The 20,265-nt window shown below is 42.9% G+C and overlaps 1 protein-coding gene across 4 annotated transcripts in view; it reads left to right on the top strand.

Moving 5' to 3' along the window:
* LOC148653783 (mastermind-like domain-containing protein 1) overlaps positions 1–19,706 on the top strand; it is a 124,659-nt gene extending 104,953 nt beyond the window's left edge. For 3 of the 4 annotated variants that reach the window (XM_088649162.1, XM_088649160.1, XM_088649163.1), the window contains exons 3-5: positions 11,690–11,818; positions 13,118–13,184; positions 14,502–19,706. In XM_088649162.1, the coding sequence (XP_088505288.1) occupies positions 11,690–11,818; positions 13,118–13,184; positions 14,502–15,466 (1,161 nt within the window). In that variant the 3' untranslated portion in view covers positions 15,467–19,706. The remainder of the gene's footprint in view (positions 1–11,689; positions 11,819–13,117; positions 13,185–14,501) is intronic. The other variant, XM_088649161.1, reaches the window with a different exon arrangement.
* The last annotated feature ends 559 nt before the right edge of the window (positions 19,707–20,265 follow it).

Raw genomic sequence — 20,265 nt, 5'->3', positions numbered from 1 at the left:
AGTTAAGACTCTGACCTAATTAGCCCATTGGTCTCAGGGCCCTGCCTAGGTGGGATTGGCTTCTTGATGATAATGATAATGTTCCTAATCCTTGTTTTACTCTCAGGAATCCTCCAGTCCTGCACCTCTTATATCATGGCCTCTCTTTTCTTGAAAGCTTTTAAGTGTCAACAAAAACCCATCCTTTTGCATTCACCAGTTAGAGTCGAGCAATTTATTATTGTTCAATCTGCCTTGTCGCCACAAAGCCAGCACCAGCCAGCGAGAGATGAGGGACCGCAATCATGCGTTATCTGATTCGTGGGCTTTGTTGAGCCACTCACTTCTCTTCACGACCTTTAGAAACCTAGAGGGCGAAGTCTTTGGAGTTCACCGTTTTTCACTGGTAAAGCCACAGACCCATAGGGATCCCAGGTTAAAGAGAGCACAGGCCTGTGTGAGTTTCCTCTTCCTTGAAACCCAGCTCCACCCCATCCATTCCTGCCAGCGTTTGCACTAGTTCAGTATGACCCAACACCCAGCATCCTCAGGCCACAGTCAGCAGATGACATGGCCAGATAAATCTCCATGCTGTGTAATCACATCTATGTCCCCAAGTGGAGACTTTCACTAAATGAGCCCTCTTGGGAATGACTACCTGCAGGAGGGCCCAAACAGTATCATGTTGGCTTGATATGAACAGGTTCAGACATGTAGTGCCTGTGCTTGGCTGAGGGGCCAAATGGTGCAAAGCTATCAACTATGGGATTAAAGACTGAACGCTTCTAAGACTGACTCCCCCCATAGAGGTGATCAGAGTCCAGCAAACTCATTGAACTTCTGTCCTATAGTGGAGCTTGTCTGCAGTTTAAGTCAACAGAAGAGGCGAGTCAAATTACCTTCTGCCACTGCAGTAATGTACCTCCTGGGTATGTTAGTTAAAACTATGGAAAAAAAAGAGCTACAGTGATTACAGCATCCATTATATTAAAATGTTTTTTAATGATTTAGCAAACCGGAGCCATGGAATTGCAGGGAGTTAAAAAAAAGAGACGTTTATCTTGGCTGCTTTAAATCCTGTCAAAGAGGAAGCATCGAACAATCCTTTCCTTAATGAGAGGAGACTGTGTTTGCTGCACGGCTTTCTGTTGCTATTGGATTCATCTTGTGGACTTTTAGGTTTTTAATAGTTTTTTTTTGTTTAAAAATAACATTTTAGTGCACACTATTTAAACATTTTGGGTGAATAAAAGTGTGCGATTGTTTCTATTTGGGAGTTGAACCCTGACTGGGAATAGACTCGAAACATACCCCTCCCCTAAATAAATGTATTATAGGAAATTAGATCTTAATTTGCGTGTTTTTGATTTACACACCGTTTATCAGTAACGAATCAGCCTCATGAATCAGGAACTGCCTGTATGCTTTTTAACAAGCTCCAGAGTGGAGCGCTGTTGTCTGTGAGATTTAACCCTTTCCATTCTTAAATAGAAGAGAGGTTTGGAAGAAAGGCATGAGACCCTGGCTAATGGCCTTTGCTTAGCTTATCTTTTCATTTCTTTCCTATCCCTTCCTTTGACTCCTAAGTATCAAACGATCTGTTTCTTTGCAAGAAAACCAAGCTCTTTGTACTTCTGGAACAGAAAACTGAAGTACAAGGTTCCATACTATCAAACTACAAGTCATTTAAATTAGATGCAGACCTGAATGCAGATTGTACAGTGGCTAACGGGTGCAGACAGGAGTCACGTCAAGGTGTTTTAACTTTCAGGTGTTCCACAGTGTTTCTAGAGTGTGCAGGAACCTCATCAATCAGGAGACATATACAACACACTCACTGTCAGAGTGGGAAATTATAACAGATGAAGGTGACTATTACATAGGATTATAATGAATATTATTTAAATTGCCTACAAAATGCTTTAAAAATGCTCCATAACACTATCTCTGTCTCTTAGTTTCCAATACGTCTTAAAACTGGATCTACCAGTTGTTGTTTTTTTTAACAGACAGGCTTGCTTATAAAGCATTTGCCTTAGAGTCAGGCCTATCTGGTTTCTCTTTGAGTGCTGTCTTAGTTTCATACCTTCCCAAGGTTACATGATGTGTATAAGGCCATTCACTTCTCAGAAGCCTAAGTTATGATCACATAATTTGATGTGCCTAATGTGAGGTTTTGTTAAGGCAGCAAAAGTTAGCAGTGATCCTGGACACTGCTTTTGTTATGTTAATTTATTTAGCTGACACATTTATCAAAAGCAAATTTCAGTTGCCACCATCTGTATTGGTGGGTAATTTACTGGAATGATTTGGCTGAAGAACCTGGCTCCAAGGGGACAGCCTCACCTGGGATTTAAACTCGCAGTCTCGCAGTGCAGAATCTAACAGAATGTAGAATGGAGTTTCCTTTAGCGGAGTGGTGTTACTTTGTGCCAGTCCAGAATACTGGGCTCTGGTGCCAGATTTGTATATCCCTGCTGCTGAATCTGGGAAATGCCACAGTTTATCAGGTCCTATCATGGCATTTTCAGCCCATTTACCTGGGGGAAGCAGAGATAAAAAATCCACTCTAATCTATCTGGACTGAGGAGAGTACTTCTGAAAGGAGAACTCTTTGGTAAAGGTGAATAAGCCCAGGTGAGCCGCTCCAGGATGCGTGCTTTCCAGTCTTCAGTGACTAAACTAAGGGGAAGAAAATGGAAACATCTGGAACAACACTCTTAACAAGCTTTTTAAGGTTGGGTCCGAGATGGGAAGAATTCATTTGGGGTTGAGTCAAATGGGCTGTAAAAACATCCCAAAAGTTTCAAATGAGAGAAGGTGGTTCAGTCCAACTTCCTCTCGGTTGGCAGGTGCTTATTGATCCAAGAACTTCGCGCAGTTACTTCTTGAAAGGTTCCATTAAGGCAGCCTCCCCCACACTGTTTGGCAGCTTGTTCCAAACACCCACAGCTCTTGGTGTAAACTCTTCCTTTTACGTATAGTAAAAACAGCTGCATTCAGATTTCCATTTGTTTTTAATACATTCCTTTTCAAAAGCTAAATTGGTATCTCTGCATGGAGATTGTAAAACACAAGATTAAAAATGACATGACTTGCCTTGCGTTCAATGTACATCAATATACCAGTTTACTATAGTAAATGTTTGTCCTAGCAGTATCCAAAAGATATCCATGCATTACACCAAATACTAGCCTTTTATTAGTATGTGAAACAGTTACTGGCTTCTTTAAAAAACAGCAGTCCATAGCATGAGCCAAGGTAACTGACTTTGCATTCCTGCTCTCTAAGAAGAGTGAAGAAGTCAAACACACATCCTTCTATTTGTGCAGGCTGCGCTTTACATGAATAGTCAGGCCATCTCAGAACTGTGTCTGTCTCTGAACTGGAGACTTCATCACCGGGTGAACACACACACAAAGTATTAATCACTTAACCTCTGTAGAAACGTCACTCAGCACAACAGTACAAGAAAATGATTTTCTCCTTCCCTTAGTCTGTACAAACATGAAAAAAAAACAATGAAGGCGGTGTTATATTTCAAAGCGAATTCCTGGTGAGATGTTTGTTTTTTTATTATTCATGAAACCTTGAAGTGTTTCGAAAATGGTTAGCCAAACCCAATCACAGGCAGTTTCATAAAGATCTTTTAAAAAAAGTCATCCTCTTTTTATCAAACTAGAAAACTAGAATCAAGTGCCTTAAATGTAGTAAGAATAGGGAATCTTATTCAGATAGCACATTCATTCAGGCAAACAGTGGTTTCACGTCTTTTTGTACAATTACTTTAATCCTAGCATTTACAGCAGCAAGAGGGGAAGGGAGGGGGTTCTTTGAAAGCAAACAAGCAATTGCCGAGTGGAGAATTATAAGTAGCTTAGGGGTGAAAAATATTTCAGTCTGCAGACCGTGAGAATCCCTGAAAACAGAAACAGAATTAAACACGCAGATCATTCAAGCGGATCACAGAAATTACTCCTGACGTGCATCAACTTACCCTGCCTCTTGATATCCAGTCTTGTCAGACTACACGGACTTGTACGCTGTGCGTCACCATGTAAGGAGATGCCAAGCGAGTCGAAAGTGCTGGGGCACAGGTAGCAAAAAGAGAAGAAAATGATCAGGTCTGTATATTATTCACTTGCTCACTTAGGAGTGAGTGTATGTGGTTCAGCTCTTTAAGGTTAATTCCTGATTGAAACACTGGCTTTGCCACTGACTCGCCGACAACATAAGGGAGTTACTGAACCTCCTTCTGCTCCTTCCGGCACACAAGATGCAAAACCGAAAGTCCTGTTCTGTTGGCCCTGCCATAGGTAGTTTATCCCCTCATGTCAGGAAGACATTTTGGGCAAAGGTACTTGTGGAACATCTTAGTCTGCATTTTTCTGCTCAGGCCAGGTTGGTCCAATTTGTGGATTCAACCGCAGAATGAAAGCAATACTGTAAATCAAACAACCGGCCACATGAAGTGGTGGGGTTAGTAGGCGCAAGAGCGTACCAGGAAGGCTTTTCATATTGCTTGACAGCCTTGCTTCTAGAGGGGACCACTCAAGTTTTGCTGCATGTTTAGCACTGGCCTTCGTGAGCGCTGTGGACTGCACTGGGAACAAAGAAGGAACAGGCCAAGCCGATTACATGCACTTTCACATCGCATTTGTTTGGGCAGGTCAGCAAGATTAGGACAACAGAAACTGAAACCGGTAAAGACCTGAGTATTGTGATGGAGATGAAATGAAAAATGAACTCTTTACTGGTGCGGTCTTTTGAAAGACTGTTAAAGAAAAAGAAGGAGTGCTATAGCCTCCACACAAAATGGTCTACTCCCTGTCCCCGCCCCCAAAGTGTATTTTCTAATTAAAGCTGTAATCGACTGCTGCGGCAGCCAGGGCAGTGCAGTAGTGGACCAGGAGGAAGCTTAGCGGAGCTACACCTTGTTTTCCTTGGAGCTGTGCAGAAGGAAGGGTGGGCAGGGGCTGCCACACTGGCGATGAAAGGAGACAGTGGCTTTCATTAACCTCCATCGCAGATAAGCAGCCACACACAATGGCTGCCACCCAGGATTAGCACTGAGGGGAGAGTGCTGCTCCGCACCGGAGGCCTTTCGCACAGAAAGGAATCGGGGATGCCATCTAGTGTCAGCCAGAGAGCATGGCAGGCTTCTAGCCCTGTGAGGTCTCCTGTTGCCAACTTCTAGATGGTCACAGATGATCCAGACACTTGTTAACTTACAGGAAAGAACGCATTTCCTCTGCTGGATGAGGAAATGATGCATGTCTTTCTAAATAAACTCTGGATCAATGGCCTGCTTGGACTCAAACATCGTGCATCACTGATGAACTGTTGTGAACAGACTGATGTGATCTGCTTTCAGGTTGCTGAGTTGGTATTTCAGAAAAAAGGATAAAGAGTAAGAGGTGTGACCTCAGCCTTGAGTGAGGTCGTTAGATAACTACCACAGGAATCAGATCTCGGGCTCCAGCTCTTTCTTGTCTCTATCAATAAATCTAAACTCTAGCATAGCAAGTAAATCTGTGAAATTACAAAAAAGTCGTCTAAAAGCACACTACTAATATAAAGTGACTTGGGTCAAATTCAGTACTGGATTGGAAAGGCATTTGACAAATGAATTTGTGTGTATAATTTGTTTATTGGATTTTTAGAGAAGACAAAAGAATATTGTGGGGTATCATATAATATTGGGTAAATGTGAATAGCTGTCGTGGTATGACAGGCTGAAATTTAACAGACCTATGTGCCAGAAGCAAGAACAGGTATTTCAGTGGTCACATGGGTGATATTGGACTCAAAGAAACACAAATCTAAGGGTTAATGCAAACCTCATTACTTTCTTCAACTAGATGTGATGAACTATTCTAAAATTCCGTAGAATGCTTGAATATATTAAGACAGTAGAATTTGCCGTGCCACAAAAAAAATACACAGAAGTGTATGATAGGTTGTAAACGACTAGGTAAACAGAAAAGGAAAGTAAATGTATTAGAAGGTTACAGTGTGACTAAAGGCACAAGAGGTGACATAATACCTGGTATTATTTAATAATTATTCTATTTAATAATTCTTAAATAATTACCTGGTATAACTTATATTATATTGAATATAAATAAATATATTCTATTAATTTATTTAATGTTCTTAAAATTGTATTTTAATAATTTGATGGCCTGTTTACTTTTCCTTATCTACAGCTTTTTTCTGCGGCCAAGCGCAGAACCCAAAAAAGTGAAATGCAAGTAATTGCTTTCATTATGTGCGTTCCCCCCCCCTTAAAATCACGCACACTTCAGCTTTAGGGTCCATTTTGTCAGCATCTCATGTCTTAAAGAAAACTAGTTACACATGCCATTTAAAGGAACTCCATTTGAACTGTGAAACTCACAGGAAACTCAGTTACAGGCTAGGAAAGGACTGTTTGATCATGTTACTACTTGGATCATATCCAGTCACAGCTGTGGCGTTCTCGGGCAAGACAGAGATTTTTTTCCATCTCTGTTAATTTCGTTTTATTTTAATAACTTCATTTTATGTTTTCATCACGTTGTCCTACGAGCAAATTTTGTTTAAAAAAGTCCATCTCTTTTGAGTCCAAGAGATGGCGTACTGGTTTTCTCTCACACACAATCGTTACAGAAACGTCTTTTTCTAGACTAAACTGAAAGGAAGGCAAAGAGTGCTACATGGTGCCCGGTGGTAAAGACCACTTTAAGATAAGACTCCCAGCATGTGGATCTTACCTTGTGACTTCACTTTAAGAGGAAAAAGATTGTTAGCACAGCTTGTGTTTTATGAAGCTCCAGTTTCTGATTCATTTTGTTTTCGAGGGAAAGAGTTGAAAGTGTCGTGAATATTGCGGGGGGCACTGTCAGTCTTTCCCAGCCAGGCTACAAATCTTCCTGGCTTGGCAGTCTGGTTTACCGAACTCTTTAACGATGCAGTCACTCTTCTGTGAAAGTCACCTTAATGACTTGATTGTATTTCAAAGGAATTGGATCATATTCTGCGGGTCTGCAGTTCATGTTTCATGATTAATGTTTGGTGTGTATAGCAATGCTTTTCCTTTTTTTTTTTAAACTGAAGAATTTAGCTCCAAAGTCAACCTGGTAAAGCTTTGTACACTGAGTCTAATGCCAAACACTGAAACACTTAACACCTTTTTCTTGATGGAGGAATCTGGGATCCTTTTGCGAGGCATCTGTTAGTAGAATATTCTGTGCGAGTGTGACTCAATGACTGCAGCAATGAAGAGTTACATATTGCAGGAGCAATGGCCAGCCGTTTAAGGGTCAGAGAAAAGGCGACACATTTATAATAATGCTCCTCTCTGGTCGTTTAGACCACAGACGAGGTTTATTGAGTGGAGCTGCAGTTGTTCAAAATGCACAGCTCACAGTATTTATGGACATAATTTTAGCACAGCCTCTGCTGTTAGGCTGGGATTGTAAATATTTCTTCACAGCAGCTGCATTTATAGGCCTCTCGTCACTTCATCTGGGCTGTAATGGGTCTCTGTCTCCCTCCACAACACTTTTCCGACACCTGGAGAAGGAGAGTGGGGAACGTCTGTGCTTGCAGACAGCAGGCAGATTTTTTTTCAGTCTTCACAAGACACGGGACAAGTACTGACTTCCTGTCCAGAAGTGCTCAGTGTTTAGGATCTCAACAGCAAGATGTGGGTAGCTTGTGTCTGTGTCATCTGAGTGCGCGACCTTTCACTGCAAAGGAACAATTCAAAACCCATTTTCCGAAAAGATGCCAAAAAGATGACTGTGTTTAATTCAGAAGCCAGCCTGTTCTACTGGCTTTGTACAGCGTGACAACCATATTGTCAGCTCTGTAATGATATCGAAGGAGGAAAGGAGCTGGCTGGACACCCACAGTAAAAAAACAACAGTCCAACAGTAAAGAGTCTGTTGCTGTGATATCATATTCACTACCTTGTGAAATCATTGGCAATAGCCACTGTTCCAAGGCCAAGGTTTTGCCATCGGCAGCATGTTTACTGTTAACACAGAGCAAATGGAAACCTACCCTCTCGCATGCGCACGCCTGTTTTCAAGTCTTATTTTCAGAAGTGAAGCTCAGCTTCTCCTTGTATGTTTGCCTGCATGGCAAAACTGCCAGTGCCACACACACACGAGGAGTCCTTCACGTCTGAGTGACTGCTGGATCTGTTTGTCTGTCATTCTCCGTTAGGAAACTCTTTGTCACTGGAAGAAAGGCCTCCTTTTATTGGCTGCTTCTCTGGAAAACTGAGCCCCAAGCACCACATCAGAACGATCAGAGTTGTATTAAATGGCTCTTTTAGAGGGGAGCTGGGCGTTTCAGAGCTGGTTGCAGTCAGTCTCCCTGCCTCCCTGCAGCTCAGCCCTAGAGGCAGCTTGTTCGACAGACACCAAAAGGGGTCTCTGCCTGCATTGGAATGAGGAGAACGAGGGCACTGCGTTTTCGTCCTGATTCATTAAAATAATGAACCGAATCCCTCCTACTGTGCCTTTTTCCACCTGTTCCGCCAAACCAGTTAAGGCTTTTTAAAATGTTTTTCCCAACACTGCTACAAGGAAGTTACCCCTCGTGTAATTCCCAAGGTTCGTGTGTCCATGTCAGTTAGCGTCTCTCAGTTTTGCAGTTCCTGTTTTTTTCCACACCAAACTGCTGTTTCCTTTTATAGCCTTTTCCGGCTTCCAGCCAAACACAGGCACTGAAATTGCAGAGGCTTTCAGGGCAGCACTGGGGCAGATGTGACTGTAAGGCTTGGGCTGGGAGTCCTTCAAACCAAGGAAGGACTTTACTAGTGCAACATTCTTTGGAAGGCCACCTTGGTGTTGTGCTAGGTGAAAAGGGGGCCGACTTTAAACCTACAGACAAGAGGTCTGTGAGAGAGAGGGTTTTGTCAACACAGCAGACTTTGTCGAACTTTGCGCAGCACTGACTTTGCTTTGTTTGGGTGCGCTGCGAGGCCAGCCAACATGTTTAGCTCATGACATCACCCAGTTTCAAAACCGCACTCTTCAAACTGCTGCTGCAGTATTGCTTATGAGGGATGTGATTACGGTCAGTTCTCGACACTGACAGCATTTATTTATACTCCAGATGCTGCTGTTACTGAAGACAGCTGGTGGCAAATACTCCTGTTTTGAGTGGGGAAAACCCATGCACAGATTGACATACAGGGGGCTATTAAAGTAAATGGGCCTAATGAAACACCTGTACTGTGTAGACCATGCCTCTTGTTGCAGTGGGATTTCATACATCGACAGTTGGGGCCAGGGGACATACTCTCAAGTACAATGGCACGTGACATCAGAGGATGCACACTGACAGGGGCACAGACAGAGGTCACGTTGTGCCAGTATATCTTCCTCTCCTCTGAAGAGAGATTCTGTCCACCGAATCACATTCCTCACGGTTGTGGATGTCTTAAGTTCCATTGCTCAGTACTTTGGCTCTCAGAGTAGGTGTCTGAATAGGCCTGGTACCTCTGTAAGCACCCTGTGTATACAGAGCATCCCAGTGTTATATTAGGATGTCTGTAGAGGTTACGGTGGTGGGTGATGGAAGTTGTAAGATCCCATTCGCTTTGGTTAGAGGGAGGTGCTGCTCATTTCCATTGTTTTCAAGGCTGTCTAGTGGCCATGGCAGTCTGTAAGCACGCTGTTGGGTATCAGTTCAGTTTAATCACGTGCCCTATTTCAGATGGGGGTCCAGTTATGGAGGGTAGCCAGCTTTTGTCAAGGGGATTCAGAAGACTACACGCCTCTCTTCCCTCTCCCATTTCCTACACAACCAGCCAAACATTTACCACAAAATACAGATTTTAATTTGGCTCAATGTTCACTCATGACCGAATGCTGCATTCTCAGAATTGATTATTTTGGACAGTCAAAACCTCCTCCTGGCTCAAAGAAAATGGGTTTGTCAAAAGAATTTATTTCAAGGGTAAGGGGGTCAGTTTAGGCGGATGGTAACTACCGCCCGGAAACATTTCTGCTTGTTGCCTCTAATTCGGCTTCTTCCTGATTTTTTTTTCCTCCTCTCCTTTTTTATCACCAGTCAAGAGTTCAGTTTCTTTAGGCCTTATGAAACTTTGTTTTATTTTTATCTCCTGCTCACAAGTATTCCGAAAAAGCAGGAGACACACAGGCCTCATTCCTCCACGCAAAGGAAGTCCATGGCACTGGGGTTGCTGGATGGAAATGGGAGTTCCTTTGGCCAACAAAAACAGACAGAGGAAAAATGGCTGCCGATGAGTTTATTTCTGGTCTGTCCGTCTTGGGAACGGAGACGCACCCCCTTACGATCGAGTGGTGCTTTTCTCCCGCATCCTTTCAGAAGGTTCCAATATCTGTGGGGATCTCTGCCCAATCACTCGACTTTTCTAGGTTCTTTCCCATGGTATTGTTTTTCTCTCTCACTGATTTCCTTTTCACAGGCATCGAGACTCATTAAGGAAGTTGCTGCAAAGGCAGTAAAGACACAAAGTGTTGAATTGGCTCCTGTCAAGTTGAGTGTTGAAGGCAGTGCAATGTATTACAAGATAATAATGTGAACTTGAGAGCGTGTTTATGGGAGGGCAGGCGATATATCCTGAGGTATCATACAGTAGGGAGAAGTATGTTGCGTTTTGTCCTCTGTAAGTGACTCTTAAGAGCTGTCCTCAAGTACAGTACTGAGGATGGCTGCATAACATGTCTTATTATATGCTTCAAATATTAGGGACTGTATGAAATTCAGTTAATTTTGAAATGTCTTTATTGATAAAGGTGGAAGTCCATTCCTTTCTGTATCTGAAAGGCAGCTTATTCCTGGTGAGGCTCAGGGAATCCCAGAGCCCAACCCAGAAGCACAGGGGGCGAGGTGGGAGTTACGAAATCCAAGATATTAGCATCCTGGAGGGCTTGTGTTACACCTGTTTAGCTTTCTTGGTTTGTTTGTTGACTGGGGAAAAAAAACAGACAGTACACAGTCTACAAAGACAGCCCTTCGTATGTTTTAAGTAGGAACCAACCTTAAACTTCGAAGACAAAGAAAAAATTCAGCCCAGGGGAGTAGCTATGTAATATGACCATAGTCTGAGATTTATGTAAGTTAAACTAAAAAAATTTGGAAATCTTTAAGTAAAAATGTAAATCTTTGAGATTCTGGTTAACTTTGAAGTATGAGGATAGGCTGAAGGAACTTGAATAGTTTCACTCTCGGTTCCCCCTAGTTGAAAGGAAACACAGCCATGTTTATTTCAGCAAGGGGAACGTGAAGGTATACAAATAACACTTGAAAATGTTTTTGGAGCAGATCGACCTACAGGGTGCACATAAAAGGAAAATATAGGTTTTTTTTATGTGGTACAGGATTGCAATGATGATAAAATCAATGCATATTGGACAAAGGTGTTTATTAAAATGGATGGTGGTCTACACTGAACTGCGGTTGCATTTCTTTCTATACAGCTGGAGGGCTTTTGTCAGAAACATCCTGAAAAAGTGTTTAATTTACCACTCGAAAAAGCTTCTTTTCCAGAAATTTCCTAAAGTGACTACAGTAGGTGACGAGGCAAGCACCGGGGTAAGGATAGGGTCTTTCCATGCATAGTTTCAGTGTTCTGACTGGCCGTGGAAGATGGCCACCCTTCCTGGCTGCGAGTGCTGTGCAGACTCGTCTGAGTCCCTCTCTCTCTCTCTCTGTGGCCTTGCAGGAGCAGAGTCCAGCCATGGCACCTCGGCTACAGGATCCGTCGTCCATGGTACGAGCTTCTCCCCGGCCGGGGCAGGGCAACGGCTACAGCCTCCTCTTCAAGACCCAGTTCATGAGGAAGCAAGCCCAGGTTGGTCACTCAGGTGTCTTTACGCAAACCAGGCTCGGTTCACTCTCCACCACTGCGCACGCATCCTGTTTCATGGTGGTTGCAGTGCTTGCAGTGGCGCATGAAATTGCTGATAATTTCTCCTCACTGAAAAGTTTTCTGTTCTTTTAAGCAAGTAAGGAGATCCGATTGTCTTAACACCGTCACTGTCCTGAAGACATCCAGTGTCTCGTTGTTTTAAGCCTTTGACCCTGCCTCTGGTGTCTTAAAGACCGTTTTTAAAGTTTATTCGCTGTCTCAGTGTTTTGGCATTTGATTCATGATTTTCCCATCATTCTTGTCTGTGCAATCTGAATTTTGGTTCAGTCTATGACCATAAGTACAAGATCGAACAAGTAAAGGTTTATTCCATGCTGAACAGAGAAGAAAAGAAACACAAAGTTTCGGCTGTGGAGCCTTCTTTGGGTGTCACTAGATGTAAAAAAAAAGATAAGTGCTAGATGCAATGGTTTGTCCAAGTCAACGCTTGTGCATTCTCCACACCCCAGGTATTCCACTATGCCTGCTCTTTGAGCTGCCCTGCTAGCTGTTACAGTAAGCAAGCCCTTTAAGAACAGTTGAAAGGGATATTGACAAAACTGAAGACAAAAAAATGTGTTTATTAAAGAACTGTTTTTCATTTTAGTTAACAATGCCGAAAAGTTGCCAAAAATGATCCACAATGATGATGGTGGGGACTAAATGGCTTTGCGTTTTTGTTTGACGAGACAAAGTTACTTGTTTGAGGAAAAAGAAAAAAAACAGATACAAATTAATTTTGGCACAGGAGCTTCATCATTTACGCTTTTACCATCTATCCAGCAAATAGTACAGGCATTCAAGTAATTGTAAACTGTAGACTATAGACTGATTGCTAATAACAGATGCTAATATTGTATGGTTATTAGTACGTATTTGCAAGTGTTGGGGGTAATTGATAAGTATTGGGGTGTGCCATTTCTCTTTCTTTTCTATTTTGTTTTCTTTCTATCCAGGACTCTCTTATTGTGTGTTAATTTATGGGCGCCTAGATAAACAATGCGAAGGTTTTTAGGCTGTACTTGAGTAAGAAACCAAGAGAACATTGATAAACAGGGAAACCACAAAACACCTAACAAGGCTTGTCTTGTAGCCTCTGCCTACCCAGAATCACAGCGGGAATCATATTTTTATGGTACAGGTTACTTTTGCTGAACAGAAATCAGCTGAGTAGCGCAAGAAGTTTGAAGTGCCTGATTTTGGGGTCGTGTGAAATGACTGTAGAAATTGCACTCGTTTCAGAAGCAGCGACCACTGGATCAGCTGAATGGAGGCCAGATGTCAGAGTGCCAGCAGATCCCATTTCAAGGTAAGCACACAGGGCACCAGGTTAAGGTTGTGTTCTTCCTTGTGAAATCTGTCTTCTTTGTTCAGCTAATATCATGAATCACTGCTGGGTTTTAAAATCAATCTCACCTTCTTTTTAAGCTGAGAAGTTAGTGCTTCTCTCTTAACCTTCTGGAGGATTAAACCTGATTAATCAATAAGGAATCTCTTACATGTAGTAAGAGCTGCTTGTATTTGTGTGGGTGCACCACATTACAGGAAAATGTACTACTGTTTGTTCCTGTGTGTTCTCTGGAAATGTCCTATTTGTCACAATTTAAAACATATTTCAAACATCTTGCTGAACTGCACTGTGATGTCTTGCAACCCTACAGTATCCCAGATTCAGACCTGTGACTTGTGGCCCTTGTGGTGTGACCTTGCACTCAATTGGGTGTCTTTACTGGTTGAGCTACTCGTGAGCCCCAGAAGTCTGATCATTTTAGAGCACTGGTATTCACTCCTGGTCCTGCAGGGCTGCATTGTCCTCTGATTTGTTTTGTATCCTACATCCTGAACATTCAAAAGACTTGATATGAATCAGTTCTTCACTTAAGTGCTCCTTTTTCCAGGTCTTCATTTATTGAGGATTTTAAGGTACTTATCAAACCTGGTCAGCTTCAGTCCCTCAGGAGCAGGAGTGAACTTCCCTAGTAGACAGATGCAGAAGACAAGCTTCCGAGTCAGCCAAGTCTAACAAGTTAGACCTGATCTTCCCTTTGTGGAGAACTGAACAAGAGGGCACTACTGAGAGGCACTTCTCCTTAGTACAAGCACTGTACTTTCCATCCCACCTGTCCAGAGGCAGGTTAAGGACATGTTTACTCATCCTGTTGTCTTTTGAATGGAAGCTACTGTATTTTTAGCAACAGCGATATTATTAGCAGGAAGAAAGTGTTGCTATGAAAATAGGCATTTAGAAGTAGTTTTTAATCTACGGTGCACAATGTCTGCAGCAAATGTTTGGTATTAGGGGAGTGACTGTTTCAAACCACAAAGGAATTGTGTTTAATTTTATTTTGGGATTTTGCGAAACCACTAATGGCTACGTTTGCAGTTTTTGTCTTTGGTTAAATCTTTCTCCACATTTTCAAATTCAGATATGTTATGTGAGAAAACGTCAGTTATATCGGGAGAAAAGAATCGCATACAATAAGCTCATCCTTTCATAGAATCAGCATCCATTCAGGATGTTGGCTCTGAAAAGCCAGTTTTACCATTCCTTCATGGCTGAGGCGAGCTGGAGGAGCAGTGTTTTTGAGTTTTCAGATGATTCAGATGATTTGTGTTTTGCTTTCAGGCGTCGGCAGGTCCCTTCCCGGTGACTGTGGGTACTCCATGCCCAACCCTCCTGCCAGCTCTTCCATGCTCTCGCAGAACCCCATGCTTGCCAACCGGATGGGTATGCCGGCAGGGCCCCTCTCCCAGCCCAGCCGCGCAATCGCCGCCTTTCCTGGCAACCCAGGAGCCAAGCAGGGCATGTACCCGCCGCCTTCTTCCGACTTCAACATGCCCCTGCGGCCCAGCCAGAGCATGTTGGGCATGGGGATGCACAGCCAGACGCCGGCCCGCACAGCGGTGGCAGCCTCCTCGTTCGGCGCCAACCCTCTGGCGCAGCCACACTTGAGACACGCTCTTGGGCAGCAGGGAGGCAGCTTGCCGCGGGTCATGGTCAACCCTCAGATGTGGCCGGCGCAGCAGGGGGTGCCGCGGATGAGCTCCGACGCGCAGATGGACCACAGCCTGCAGCCTTTCCCTGGCAGTCCCATGTTCCCCCAGCAGTCCATGAGGCCTGGCATGCCCGCCCCATACCCTCATCATCCTGGGGCCCCTCCCAACCAAATCGCACCCAACCTACCTGTCAGGCAGATGCAGAAACCGAGCCCTGCCCAGCCTGGCCCTGCCCTCAGCTCCCTGGCTGCACACTCAATGAGGACCAGAGGACCCTTGTCCGCCATGGCAGGAATGAAGCCAGTTCCACCCGGCATGGCTGGCCTGAACCAGGTCCATCCTGCCCAAGGACTTGCGCCCCCCAGCTACCCCACCTCCAGCAAACATCCAGGGGGGTATAGCACGGGCAATCCAGGTGCCAAGCTACCCCAGTACGACTTCACCCAACACCAGAACAATGGCACAATGCCCGGGCCGGGTGGTGGCGGAGCTAATATCAGCGAGGTAGACTTCATAGACACTCTGGTGGGCTCCAACGAAGACTGGCTCAACAATCTGACAATGATTGATGAGTACCTGGAGCAGAACTCATAGAGGCAACCACATCCCACTGTCTGTGTCTGGGGGGTGGGCTGGGGTCCGGGGCTAGTTGTGGATGTACAGAGCCATAAATATGGCATGGGTTTGTGAATTCGTAATATCGAATGCAGCAGCGCACTATGTTCAATGTGGGGAAGGCACCTTTCTCTTTCTCCTCTGCTGCCTTTCCAGATTAGTGGCTTGCCAGCTGCTCTTGGGGATCAGGCCCTGGGATACTGTAGATTATCATGCATCTGGGTGCCATGTGTATGTATATATTAATGATACCCTGACTTCTTTCAAGAAAAAAATGTGGAGGTCAGTGAAATAGTATATCTACCAAACAGGCTAGAAGGACTGAGTGGCCCCCATGTTTGTCACCTGTCTAAATTTCTGAATTTACCCTAGGACCGCCTTCTGCTGGAGGAAAAGTGCTTTTGGCATCTTTAAAGATGCCCATACCCTTTTCTGTGTCTACATTCTATCCCGGTAACCGAATCTAATATCAGCAGCTGAAGAGCATCGAACCAGTGTTTTTCAAGCAGTGCTTTTTGTTACAGTTGATAAAGTGACATCTGTCGTGTACACTGGCAGTTGCATTTGTGAGTCCATATACCCTCTGACTACCAGATTTGACCAGCATATACTGTAAAGAACAAAATAACTGATTCTGTGTTGCTGTGTTGCACCAGTCACTGCTGGACTTTAAACTACGGCGAGACAGAATATCCTCTATGGGACAGAAGAACATCTCAGAACGCTTTTTTTGTAAGATTTTTGAAATCCTGAAATGTTCCGTACACATGTGCAACCTTCCTAATTTTTTAAATTAGAGGCAGACATGGTTCATAAGGGAGTCTGCTTATTGTTTTCCATTATATTTTCTGTAAAAAAAGAAAGTATTTGGCCCATGTCCACATAGCAACAAAGAAGTTCAGTAGACGTGAGTGGTCTAGTACAAGCATCCTGGCATTTCATTGTAATTGAAACAGACTTTTCTGGGCCCACCTCCAAAGAAACTTATCTCAGTATCACACACACTGCTCGCTTCTGGCAGCTAGACATCCCCTCCCTTTAAAAACTGTTAGAGTATGGAGAAGTGTTTTTTTTTCTCGAGATCTTACAAGTCAGAAAGCCATCTTTGACCGCTTGGCCATTCTCAGATCACCCTTGGGAAATAAACCTGACCCAGGTTTGTGTTTTGGCCTGGGTTTCTCTTTAGCTTTTGGGGATAAGTATTTTTTTCTGCACAATCTTAAAACAAAATATATTAAAAAAAACAAAAAAGCAAAGCAGAAAAACAACACCAGTCAGTGTCTTTTTTTGAAAAGACTCCATCACTTTAAAATAACCTAGGGTCCACAAATGAACAGACAGTAGCTTCGACCTGTTAATGTATAAGAAAGGTCTGATGCTTGCCTCATGCCCATTTAGTCTGGATGAAAGGTCAGGCAGTTAAATCTTCAGGCTCCATTAGCTTCCAACAGTAAAAACAGGTAACCATTTTTTTTTTACCAGACAAGAACTTATAGAGGTAAGATGATCAAGAGTTTAAATTAAAGCAAAATGATTGACAAGTACTGATTTGTACTAATGTGAGTTAGTTATATATGAGGGATCTAGGCCCCAAAATATTTCCACTGGCTTCAGAGAAGCAATCTGCTAAATGCTTCCATCTCTACAACCTTGACCCGACACTTAACTTGGTATGGACTTTATGACTTTGTCATGTTTCAGACATTAGAATGATACATGAAGGCTTTTAATGAATTAACAAGGGGAGATGGCCTGATCTCTAGATCTTAGCTGCCAGACATCTTCCATTAACTGCTCGTTTATCCTTCTGGACTGTGCTGTATGCAGAGGTAAAAAGCAAGGTGTATAACAACACTATGCAGCTGAACACGAACAAAAATGAAAAATATGCTTGAGCCAAATAGAGAAGAATCAGCCATTTGGGTGACATTTGCAGGTTTTTTTACTCACCAAGACAAAAGCCTTCACAGCAGGCAGCTCTTGGTTTGGTCGCAATATTATTCAGCAATCAAGCTGTTGGGACCTAAAGCTCAGTTAGGCATTGGCTGTGGCTAGAGACCCCAAACCACTTCTTTTGTACAGTAGCCTTCCTACGGCTCAGCAGGCAGGAGGCTGAGCAATGTGTCCGTTTACAGCACGAAGGCAGAAGAAGATGTTCAGAAACCTTAAAAACATGGTCACCATTTACAAAAAAGAAAGAAATCAAGTGGTGTGAAACTTGCTCCACTCCACCAGAAGGAAAAATAACTGAGGATTTGTTTTTTTAAGTTTGCCACTAGGTGTGAAAGCAGGCTGCGCTTTCTTTTCCGGTTGGTATTCGATCCAGACTCATTTCCCAGAAAGCAACAAAAGATTTATTCTTTAACTTTTTTTGTAGTGTGCGTGTATGAGAGAAAGACATCAAAACAGATATACAAAATCTGAACTTAAAAGCACTTTTCCTCCTCATTGCTTCTCTCCGGTAAGCAGCCTGGCCTGTTTAGTGTTAGAATCTCTCTTTCATCCCTCACAAGGTGAACCTGACACAGTCACCAGGCCAGCACGCGTGAATTAAGGGGGTTCTTGAGCAGTGAAAGGGTTAAAACTGTCAGTCCATCATGACGGCTTCCCAGCAGCCTCCTGGCTCTCCTTGGTGACATGCAGCTGTTGTTCGGTTTGTGGCAAGGTCCTCTCTAAAAAAATGACTTCCTTGGCTGGCGGGAGAGTGCGCTGCTGCTATGGCGATGGCTTTTCTATTAGTTCCGCAGGGGCTTGTACAGGGGATTGTACATAGTAAACTATTTTGTAAATTGTTTTCTTAAGCTATACATATAAAAAAAGAAGTACCCGTATTTATACTTCTTTTCCAAAATCCTTTGTAAATAAAATAAAAACCAACAAAACAAAAAAAAACAACAACAACAAATATAGCTTAAAACAGATTTGTTTTATAATAGGAAAATTCATTTATTTTAATTTGTTTTAAATATGCAGACTATACTGTTAGTTTTGGTAATACTGTGTATTACAATGTTAAAATATTTGTTATGTTTTTGACATAACACAATCTCTGGTCGCTGCTGAAAGGCTTGCGTGTGGGGACAGGTAGAAAGCTCAGAAAAAGCTGTTTGTCTTCAATTCGAACCCTGGTGCCACCTCCCTCTCCTTTCCTCCCAGCACTCTTTTTAAGTTTATTATACTGAGTTTTTGTCATGTCTGGAGTCTAAGTCGCACTCTGTAACATGTTTATCAAACTGTAAGCTCTGGCTACTTTCCTCACAGAATACCACCTGGCTGTGCTCTCAGTCACACTGAATGTTATCTTTCTGCATGAAAGCAGTGGCTCTTCGGCTGAGCTGCAAAGTTCTTCCCAAACAAGTGAGTTTGAGTGAGCTGAGGCTGCTAGTTCCTCTGCAGTTTATTTAAATCTGGTGGACAGACGTTTTCCATCAGAGCAGTTTTGTTCAGGTTTTGGACTGGCTGCAGTTCTTATTGTCATTTTTTTGTAATTTATTTTTTGTCTTTTCTAAGGAACATTAAAAACAAAAACATCCCAATACTCCTTGGTCAGTTGTATTATTGACTGTTTAACCTGTTGGGGTCTTGTGATGTGTAGAGATGTACAGTAGCTTCGCTGCACTGATGAATGCTCACTGGAGGGGTGTTATAGCAGCCCATGTCCTGGGGCTGTTTCACGGAAGCACTCCATCTCTAACTAAAGGCAGTTAAAAGTATTGAGAGCTCTCCCAGGCTGGAACAGGAGGAGACAGGCTGTCAGTCAGACTGGTTTGCATAGTTGATCAACGATGGTACCATGGTCACTTGCATCTGTCTTTACCTTGGAACTGAGCCAGTATGAAGCACAGATCCTAATAAAACTTGCCAGGTGGGCCATGTTGCTTCTCCATTTTGTCCCAGGTCATGGGATCCACTAGCTGTGACTCCTGAGTACTTTTCAGTCTTGTCATCTTCCTTTGGAATGAGTTGCTGGTTAAGTGTGGGGTATTAGTGGGATGGAGAGGGGGAGGAGCTGTTTGTTTTTGTGTGCTGGATTTTTTTCCAGCAGCCCGGTGTGCTGAAAAACACATTTCTTTGTTACAAGTATTAGGACTGTGGGCACCTTATTTTGTGGGTTCTGTTCTAACAGAGATGACTATAAGCCATTACAGTTTGCAATATTGTTCATTTCTTTTGTCTTAATATTTTTAGTTTCAAAATAAAACTGTATAAATTGAGAAAAGGCCTTTTGTCACCTCAGTACTTTGTGTCGCATCTTACGTGCATCTTGCTTCTTCTTGTTTATTGTGTGACATTTCCTACAAAATACCATGTCTTCCACAGTAATGGAAGTAAATAATGAAAGTTTCATATCCTGCTAGGAAATAACTTAGACGTTTCACACATTTTGGCTGGCTGTTTGTTCTGCTTGAAAAGTGCAAATGCTTAATTCATTCACAGGTAAATGACACAATGTTTAAGCTAGAAACAATTAAATTAATATTTAATTTTTCAAGTAAACTGACACTTCTCAATAAATGTAGCCTATTTCCCTTCTCAATTAATGTTTGGTTATTTCATAATCACAAATACCTCCATGTGCCTCAGTGCTCCCCTGCCTGAGAGCAGCACAACCTGAGATGCATTTTGTCACCTTTTATTGTTCATTTGAATAGTACAAACAACCACTGGAGTTAACTCTTTATTCTTTACAAGGAAAAATATGAAGGACTTTTTATCTGCAACAGAATGGAGTTAGAATCCCAATGCATTGATAGTCTAAATCCACATTTAGTTCCATC

This window comes from Lepisosteus platostomus, chromosome 10, assembly GCF_059453375.1.
Source record: "Lepisosteus platostomus isolate fLepPlt1 chromosome 10, fLepPlt1.hap1, whole genome shotgun sequence".
In the NCBI taxonomy this organism is placed as follows: domain Eukaryota; kingdom Metazoa; phylum Chordata; class Actinopteri; order Semionotiformes; family Lepisosteidae; genus Lepisosteus; species Lepisosteus platostomus.
This window is presented reverse-complemented; position numbering and strand designations above follow the sequence as displayed.